This window comes from Truncatella angustata (assembly GCF_020726525.1).
Source record: "Truncatella angustata strain MPI-SDFR-AT-0073 chromosome Unknown BKA67scaffold_5, whole genome shotgun sequence".
NCBI classification, from domain to species: domain Eukaryota; kingdom Fungi; phylum Ascomycota; class Sordariomycetes; order Amphisphaeriales; family Sporocadaceae; genus Truncatella; species Truncatella angustata.
In genome coordinates, this window is record NW_025763385.1 from 2536923 (window position 1) to 2546112 (window position 9190).

Below are 9190 nucleotides of genomic sequence, written 5' to 3' on the forward strand. Positions count from 1 at the left end.
GTCCACGCCGACCACCAGAGATGTGCATCGCTATGAGAACCAGCGTCTCTGCGATTATCCTGCGTATGTAATGTGGTTTAAGCGATCCTTACATTCCTACTGGTGTTGAATCACGTTATGTTTAACAGTGAGGCTTATCAGCAGCTAACCGTATGGAGCAATGGAAGATACCCCTTGGAGTAAGTGGGGCAGTAGGTTAGTTGAGACTTACTGCAGGTGCCCCATCTCGCACATCTACATAGTACGTGGGTCAACCGCGACAGCAATTCTTAGTGGTATGCTATTTTAAACATGCACGGTGCAGTGGGCCAACTCGCTGAACTTGTGCGCAAGCATCGTCAGAGGACAGCTGTCTTACTATACATAGAAAGGCCCCTGGCCAGCGGCCTGAACTAAACTAACCTAAGTGGAAATGCAAAACCCGTTCACAGCGTCTTCCGGCTGTCCCCGTCCTGTTATCTCATTGTCTCTTCCGAATCCATACTCACGGACGTAGCCCTCTTCCTTCAAGCCCATTGCGCTCCAAAACTCAATGAAGTCATTCAAGATCACGACTCCGGCCTTGTATGAAGAAAAGAGAAGCGCGAGGCTCCCGGATGACAGACAATCTCGTAGCAGCTCGTGTCGTACTTGTCGGGACTTGAGAATCAGATGTGATCGAGGACTGCCATGCTCAAATTGCCGCCGTAGGGGCTGGCGCGAGTCTTGCCATTACCGTACCGGACGCAAAGGCGTCCAGCCCATTCCATGCGACAGCGATCAGCAGCAGCCACATCAGACACAACGGCAGCCACAGGAAGGGCAGCACACACAGCAACAGCAGCTGCTGCATCTGTCTGAAACTACACGAGCACCAGCGGGGGCCACTGAAGAGATGCTTGCCCTTCGCAGTAGAATCGAACAGTTGGAGATGGCTCTTGGCCGGGCTTCATGTCCATCGACTAGCAGTGAAACAAGTCGCCCAGGCGGTGGACCAGAAACCTCGTCTCAAGTTGAAGCCGATTCTAGGCCACAGCGTAGCGTACCGAAGATTTTTCTTCGAGAATCTGCGGGCGAAGTCCAATTTATAGGCAGCACTCACTGGGCGTTTCTACTCAGGGAGGTTAGTGCTTTCTTCTCGTTGCCTATTCGCAATAGGCTAAAGTTCCTCGCGAAGACCCAAGTCTACCTTGTTTACTCATGTCATGCTAATGACTGTTGCGCAGTTCCCCTACCTCTCTCAGTTTCTGGCCAAAGATACGGCATTTCGTCACAGTCAGACCGCCCTCTTGCGCATTGAATCCATAATTGATGCTAACTGTACGACTCCTTTGACAATGACATTTCCATGCAATATCGAGACTCGTAGGCGCGATTTGTTGAATTGTTTCCCTGATCAAGAGACCGCAGAGTCACTCACTGCAAACTATTTTCGGTCCATTGGATTTGTTCTGCCAGTCGTGCTTTGCACGTCTTTCTTCCCAGTGGACAAGTCGCTGGCAATTTGTAACGGAGCCGAAATGCTATGGCTTCTCCAGCTGACAATGATATTCGCCTGCGGGTTTTTGATTGATGGAGTCCCAGACGGGCTAAGATTGAGTCTCAACGCACGACAAAATAACGCCAAGAGACTCGTCAAGATTGTCGAAACAATCATACTCAACGATAGCAGTTTTCGAAAACCAAGCATCATGCTACTGCAAGTCTTACTGCTTCTGATATCAGCCAAGATCATGTTGTCTGTCGTCGACGGACCAGATGGTCTGTGCGGTTTACTGGGGATGGCTGCGAAGCTGTCGTTTTCATTGGGCCTTCATCGAGATCCAGCCTGTTTCGACGGACTGTCATCATTTGATATGGAGCGTAGACGACAGCTATGGGCTATTCTTCGCTTCATGGATTTGGACTATTCCATGCAAATGGGCGTCCCACACCTCATCAACGATGATGAGAGCGACTGTAGGCTCCCTTCTGCTAGCCTTGAGGAGCGCCTTACTCTCATGAGAAGTCCCGAGGCTCTTGGACATCGATGGTCTGATGATGATACCAGAGACAAACTCCTTCATAGCTTGGCAAAGCTGACTTGCTGTTGTGCAAAAGTGCACACACTCATCACGGCAACAGGACTGCAATCATCATTGGACGTCGCAAAAACGCAGAAGGCCATGCTCAAATGTGAGCTGGAAGAAGCCAGAAGAGTCTTGAGCCATGCCATATTATTTGAGCGTGAACGATCTTTGTCCCCATCATCACAGTACTTTCCCAACCCAGAATTTGTTCGGCGGTTCTACGAGGTATTCTTCAGTACCATGTATAACCGGATGTGTACTGTTTTATACCAGCCTTTCTTGCTAGAAGATTACAATATGGACGTGGCCTGGCCAGAGTTTTTAGGTGCAGCGATGTCTATCCTGACTGACCAACAGCAATTGACGACATGGTATCCATACACAGTCAGTGAGTGGTGGAGTCTCGGACAGACATTTTGGAAAAATGACGTATGCCGCGCCATCTTCTGCCTTTGCCACGGTGTTTGTCAGCGGCAGTTAGCATCTCTCAGACTGCCAGCAACTGTTCAACACACACCAACAAACATTGCTATACTTGGTGCCATAGCAACAGCTAAGGAATCGTGGACTCGTAACATTCCTCTTGGGATCAATTATGTGAAATCATATAAATTGATTTGTGTTGTCGTTGCTTCGACTCAGGCAGTTGTGCACAATGAGCCCAAGCTTGCGAGGATGGTTCAATCTGCAAACGAATCGATGCAACTGGCACTGAGTACGTTACAGTCATCTCTGGAGAATGACCCTGTTGATTACAATACAAGCCACACTACGAATAATTATAGCGCTGATTCGTTCAACTGCATTGGCTTCGATCGTCGTAGTGCCGACGCTCAAATGCACGACATCACTGGCAATGACGATTCGATATTTTTTTCCAATACCCATGGCACGCGGGAAGTGTGTGGATTGAACGACTGGTCGCAGATGATATCTTTGACTGAGTTTCCTGAATGGGTATGTATTTCATGCACGTACATAATTATTCGAGGACTAACCAAATGTGTTCAGGAGTGGTTTGACCAGCTCAATTGGAATTCCAAGCCAAGTCTGTCCACTAGTCAAGAAACAGGCATTTGAAGACGTTTCAAGTGAGACGCAATGAATAGTCCTGTAGATAATGGACAAATCGTGAGGTTGGTATGACTCCTCCATGTGCAAGTGAAATAAGATGGAGATCCGGGCTACGCTCCGAGTGAACAGATATTCTCCGTCCGGAGAGAATCTCGGCCGATTCGCCGCATATCTCGATCGACATTTGGTAGTCCTATTCTCTCAGAATTAACATTATTTAATTTGCGAATAGTCAAATTTTTTCTAGTTGTTGGGACTGCACTTTTGTCGATTTTCACTGCGCTTAAACAAATTTTGATTTTGGTATCATACGAGTGCAGCTTTTGCGCCCATAAGTCTGCGCTTTTCGGGGTGGCGCAGTAGGTAGCACTATGAGTATCCTTTCCATTCCTTTCTTCACTGGACATAGTATGACATCCACCACCTTCAGAACAATATCCTATCAAATTCTCCTGCTGTAAATACCTTTTGACAAAACGTTTTTCCTTGCCGCTCTACATACTGCCTGAATCACGATGACTTCACCTACAATCAAATAGATCATGAAGGCTCGTTTTCCCGGTTACTTTTGGGCACCTAGCTGCCACACATATAACGGGTGTTGTTGATCCATGCCAATGTAACAACTAGGGACACATTAACCAAGCAGGAATTGATCTGCTCATGCTTTCACCAGAATTTTCCAGCCGACTTTCAGAGTCCTGGTACTCAAGAGGAAGAGAGCGCCCGAGAGAACTGTGAATGCACCCCAGAGCAGAACCCCCCAGTACACATTTCGATCTGGCGTTGATTGTGAATCAATTATGACTCCACCAATTGGGGAACCAACGAGAAGCCCAAGGCCGCACATGCAGAGCGTCATACCAATTCTCACTCCGGCCTTTGACAGGTCAGGTGCAAGCCAGACAACAACAGACGGAATTAGAGCTTGTGCTGAACCACTGAAAAATCCAAACAGAATCGAGATAATAATCAAGCCAGTGAGAGACTTTACTGCAAGCCAAAAGAACAAGAGGATGCCACAGATCAATGTAGCTGGCAACATGACATTGATGTTTCCAATTCTGTTTAAATTATTTTAGCTACTACTGTTTTCATACTGAATTGCTCGTGATCTGAGAAATAGGGCAGAATATCTTACCGGTCGGCAAAGAAGGGTGGAAGCACACGGCCTGGTATACTTCCAGCGCTCATGATGATCAGACTATAAAACGCCATATCCTCATCAATACCTATACTGATGGCGTAATCAGTTATGTAGAAGAAGGGTATGTAAAGCCCTGTGTATGTAAGAAGCATGGCTTATGGTAAACGAGCATTAGCTTCATCAAAGCAGGGACGTGCACAGGATATATACTTACAAAGCAAAAACAAGGTATAAGGAGTGTCGCGCAGTGACTCAATATCAACCAAGGGTCCGAGTTTCTTGGGGGGTAATCGTGGACGCAGTAGAGAAACTGAGATTGCAAGTGTTCCAAGGACGATGAAACCCATGGCTCGAACGGCCCAAGGAAATCCGACTTTGACGATGAGATTACGGATCACAATGGGGTATATTATGCCACCTTGAGTGTGTCGCTCAAGTTAGCATCTGAGGTTTGGGACTAGCAGCCACGATAAAACTTGCCTATTGAGCTACCTGTAGCCGTCCAGCCCATAGCGTAGGAGCGTCGAGTCGAGAAATATGTGCCGACGATGGTGAACGCGCAAACCAAGAAGCAACCAGAACCAATGCCGACACATATACCTTGGGACAGTAGGATTTGATAGTATTCCGTTCCAAGTGATGTCATCATCATCCCAAATACCTGAAATATGACTCCCGCTGCGGCAAGAGCGTAAAAGTAGCCCGCATCTAGAGCCCAGCCACAGAAGACAGCAATTATTAGCATCAAGAATCCCTGGATCGATCCAATCCAAGCGATGTCCGCAGGAGTTTTATGCGACAGAATTGTCGCTTGATAATATGCTTGGAAAACACCAAATGCATTAATCAAACCCCTGGAGAAGTTAGACGACAGGTGCCATTTTAGATCGATTTTCGGCTCGCTCATCTGTTTATGGCGACTGCAGAATCGGAATTCTCGCTCTCGACGTACCAGGTATTAACCATGAGAAAGAAGCCCCCCACTACTTGCGACCAGGCTTTCCATCCACCATTGGGAGGCGGACCAACGGCTGGCTGACCTGTGAGAACAGGAGTGGTGTTCGATGGAAGTTCTTTTGAGGCATCTCTCTTGTCCTCAACGGAGGAATTCTCGTTGTCGCCCAGAGAGGCCATTCTTGCTGTGAAGATGCCGGCCGTGTCAACGCGATAGGTATGATTACTTTTGATACACGACGGACTCGATCAGCCAACTTTCAGACATAAATCTGATTTGAACGGGGGATCTCGGAAGCAAAGATGCTTGTATCTTCGCCAGTAATATATGCGATGGCAGATGTGGAAAGGGGAAACAAATTCCCAATGAGCTTAGCAATCAGAAATGAGAAATTCAAATCCTTTGGCAATCATAATTGACCGAGGAGGATACTCCGCGGTCTGAAATTATCTATTACGCGAAGCGCGAAGCACTGAGCATTGGTGTCGATTTACTCCATATGGTAAGAGAATGTCGCATCAAAACAGGAATTACCCCAACGAGTAATTCTCCACAAGGCATAGTTGTGGATCAACATATCCGGCCATCACATCCAAAATAACCTAACTTTAGCTATTGGCCACCAAACTCAATCACTGCATTACTTCTCTCGAACATGACGACAGAAAGGTCTGGCCAGCACTTGACCCTGTAACAGACTTTCTAAATCTTTGACTCAGTCGACCAAAGAGGAGACCCCTTTTTACACGCTTCTTCTATGAGACCTAGTTGATAACGGATTTGCTTATAGCAGTTATCGATAACGAAAACTTACGGGTTTGCTATATCAGGCCATAATACCGGGCTTCGGAAGAATGGTTTTTATTGTTCTCTTTCAGCCTTCTGTCATACCTATAGCATCTCTAGTATCAGCCTTCCCTGTCACCAGCGACCTAACAAGTAAAGAAAATGAACTACTTCACGGTACCGAGCATTCGAAAGTCTCTAAGAGTCTCTGGTGGAGCTACCTATAGCTATGCATTCGTTTCTGCGCAGGGACAGAAATCAATTTTATTGTTTTTGCACGGCTTCCCCTCGTCTTCATACGATTGGCGACACCAAGTTGCGTGGTTCTCGTCAAAAGGATATGGGATAATCGTTCCCGATTTGCTGGGTTACGGAGCAAGCGACAAGCCGATGTCTTTGGAGAGTTACGGACTGAAACGGATGGTGAATGATTTGGTAGATATACTGGAAGCTGAATGCGCCGAAAAGGTCCATGCGGTGGCCCACGACTTGGGTTCTCACCTTCTATCCAGATTTGCCAACTATTTTCCCAACAGACTTCATTCTGCGACTTTCATCGCTGTGCCATACATACCGCCAGCTCAACTTTTAGATCTGCAAAGGATCAATGACGTGTCAAAATCCACATTGGGCTACGAACGGTTTGGTTATTGGAACTTTTTCAAGAAAGAAGAGGCTGGGTCGATAATTGCGAACCATGTAATGAACTTGTTTTTCTCTTCACTGTTTGAATTGGTATTGATGCGTTAAGGCTGAATCGTTCTTTTCGATTTTCTATCCTTCCGACCCTTCCTATTGGGAAACTTACCTGGCCCCATTGGGAGCACTAGAAGATTGGCTGCAACACGATCGCAGAACGGTGATGGCGGCATACATCACTGAGGAAGTAAGATGCCCTCCGCCTAGCATGGAGTATGCGCTGTACAAAGCTGACATGGAATTCTCGATAGGAGTATGAGATGCATTCACGTATCTTCCAAGGAGAGTACGGGCCAGCACTGAATTGGTTCAAATACCGGATTGCAAATGGTGACTATGAGGAAGAATGTAAGGCTGAGATCAATCCTGTTCTTAAAATGCCTGTCCTAGTGCTACAGGGGACTAAAGACAAGATCGCAATTCCGCAACCAAAGGAGCAAGTAGGCACGTGCATCAGATTCCTAAAAGTTTTGAATCTACCTACAGGTCACTGGATCCACCTGGAGGCTAAAGACGTCGTCAATAGGGAACTAGAAGAGTTTGTCCGGCAAAGCGAACATTCTGGTCGTGTTATCTGACGCTGGGTTGCAACGAATTCGCTCATAGCACGCCCTGATCATAAAATCCTTGCGAATTTCTTTTAATATGCATATACCGGCGAAAACTGTGAATTCTGCTATTTATCATCGTGAGCTTTTCCAAGTGATAGATTAATGTTGCCTTCTGTATACCTAATCCAATTTTGCTTACTCACCCAAGCAAGTTTTCAAGTTTTACAAGTTGGTGAGATATTTCACGACAAATGACGTGGACAGATCTGTAAGCATAAAAATACGCGTCCAGTGTTAGATCTTAAGTCATTACAGATTCAATTTTGGAGAAATTTTGTTTTGAACCTGAATTCGCGGAAGCGTGCCACGTAACAGACATTCTCTTGAAACTATACCATGATTGAGTGCTTGTTTGATAATTACAGAAGATAAATACGTGAGTATCAATATATCCCATATGATAGGACAGTTTGACGATAGTTGCGATTTTCCACAATTTCCCCATGGAGTAATGCCAAAAGCTAGCTAGAACCAATCACTAAACACATTTTACTAGAGTAAATTGGGTAGTAGAGCTTGATGATTAAAAATAATACGACTTAAATCACACTTTGGACCACCCATCGATGGGTGAACCCCGAAGGAACAGGACTGCGAACTGGTAGATAAAGATTCAATGTTATGCAGTGAGCCGCATACATGTAAAGACCATGTAACGATGGCGATAATGATTTATGTGTTAAGTCAGGGTTTCAAGCTGCATGGTTTCACTCAATGCAATGCACATTTGTCATAGGTGCCGCGACGCGACCTTGACTATGTCGTAATATGATATCATCCTGGAAGAATGCTAAATGGCTGCAGGGTCCTTAAACCATTATAGAATCTGCATTTCCCATTCCTCCAGAGCTGAAGCTGAATGTCTTGATGCTATCTTCTAAATATGTTTACCCATATCGATATGGAAACATCAGTTTTCTCTCAAGTCTTCTCCAATCCATGCTCTAGCCATGTGACGAAATCCCAGATTATTGCAACCTGTTTACTCTTCTTCTTGAGTGGGTATCTTTCCTGGATTCGATATGGTCACGGCCTTCACCACATTCCTGGTCCACTACTTGCCAGTGTCACCGATATCTATCGACTGCTTCGCGTTATCAGGGGAAATGGCCATATTAATGATATTAATATGCATAAGAAATATGGCCCAATCGTGCGCCTAGGTCCGAATACTGTCTCTGTTGGTGACCCTAAATTAACTCGCGAGATCTACGGATTCGGAGCAAGCCTGCAGAAGGTACTGAATTCCTCAGTCAAGTCTCATAAGTTTGTTCATGATGTATAGAACCGAGCTGCAGCTATGATGGTGCTGACCTCTGGCATTGTGCACATTAGTCCAACCTCTACCCTGTCAATGATTCATATGCAAAAGGGAAGATAGTCCCGAGCATCTTTACGACAACCGATGAGAAGTTGAACAGGGACATGAAAAAGTCTATATCAAACATATACTCCCTATCCAATATCCTTCACCACGAACCATTGGTTGATGAAACGATCAAAGCATTTATTGCTCAACTGGACCAAAGATTTGCCACGACAGGCGAAATCTGCAATTTGGCAGATTGGCTCCACTACTTCGCTTTCGATGTAATGAGTGAATTGACATTTTCTCATCGTGTTGGTTTCATCGAGGGTGGCTCAGATATCAACGGCGTCTTGAGTGGAATTTGGAAGCGGTTTAAGTATTTTAGTGTTGTAAGTTGTTGAATGTCCCCCAAAATGCTTTCAAGAGCTAAGGCTGCATGCGCATGATTTCAGGTTGGCCAAATGCCCTGGCTTGATAAGCTTTGGGGTAAAAATGTTTTGTTAAATGCTTTATTTCCGGCCAAAACATCACCAATCGTGGCTTTCACATTGAAGTTGCTGA

General features: G+C 45.7%; 3 protein-coding genes across 3 annotated transcripts; 2 read left to right on the plus strand and 1 right to left on the minus strand.

Moving 5' to 3' along the window:
• The first annotated feature begins 290 nt into the window (after positions 1-290).
• On the plus strand, positions 291-3541 carry BKA67DRAFT_569075 (uncharacterized protein). The gene is made up of 3 exons (XM_046103074.1): positions 291-1102; positions 1206-3005; positions 3060-3541. Exons 1-3 carry the CDS (start codon positions 533-535, stop codon positions 3126-3128), a joined length of 2439 nt encoding a protein of 812 aa, XP_045957551.1. The 5' UTR covers positions 291-532; the 3' UTR covers positions 3129-3541.
• A 242-nt stretch (positions 3542-3783) lies between these two features.
• Positions 3784-5403, minus strand: BKA67DRAFT_593241 (putative monocarboxylate permease; the record flags this gene model as incomplete). Its single annotated transcript, XM_046104925.1, has 5 exons — positions 3784-4186; positions 4264-4402; positions 4484-4687; positions 4750-5123; positions 5222-5403. 5 exons carry the CDS (start codon positions 5401-5403, stop codon positions 3784-3786), a joined length of 1302 nt encoding a protein of 433 aa, XP_045957552.1.
• A 769-nt stretch (positions 5404-6172) lies between these two features.
• Positions 6173-7287, plus strand: BKA67DRAFT_519587 (putative epoxide hydrolase; the record flags this gene model as incomplete). The annotated part of the gene is made up of 3 exons (XM_046098110.1): positions 6173-6709; positions 6762-6896; positions 6961-7287. The coding sequence occupies 3 exons, from the start codon at positions 6173-6175 to the stop codon at positions 7285-7287; spliced, it is 999 nt and encodes a 332-aa protein (XP_045957553.1).
• Between the last annotated feature and the right edge of the window lie 1903 nt (positions 7288-9190).

Bases quoted from the DNA above. Each gene is read 5' to 3' on its own strand.
- BKA67DRAFT_569075 (XM_046103074.1), top strand. From the start codon at position 533: ATGAAGTCATTCAAGATCACGACTCCGGCCTTGTATGAAGAAAAGAGA. The intron at 1,103-1,205 runs GTTAGTGCTTTC...ACTGTTGCGCAG, and splicing joins GGGCGTTTCTACTCAGGGAG to TTCCCCTACCTCTCTCAGTT. The intron at 3,006-3,059 runs GTATGTATTTCA...AAATGTGTTCAG, and splicing joins TGACTGAGTTTCCTGAATGG to GAGTGGTTTGACCAGCTCAA.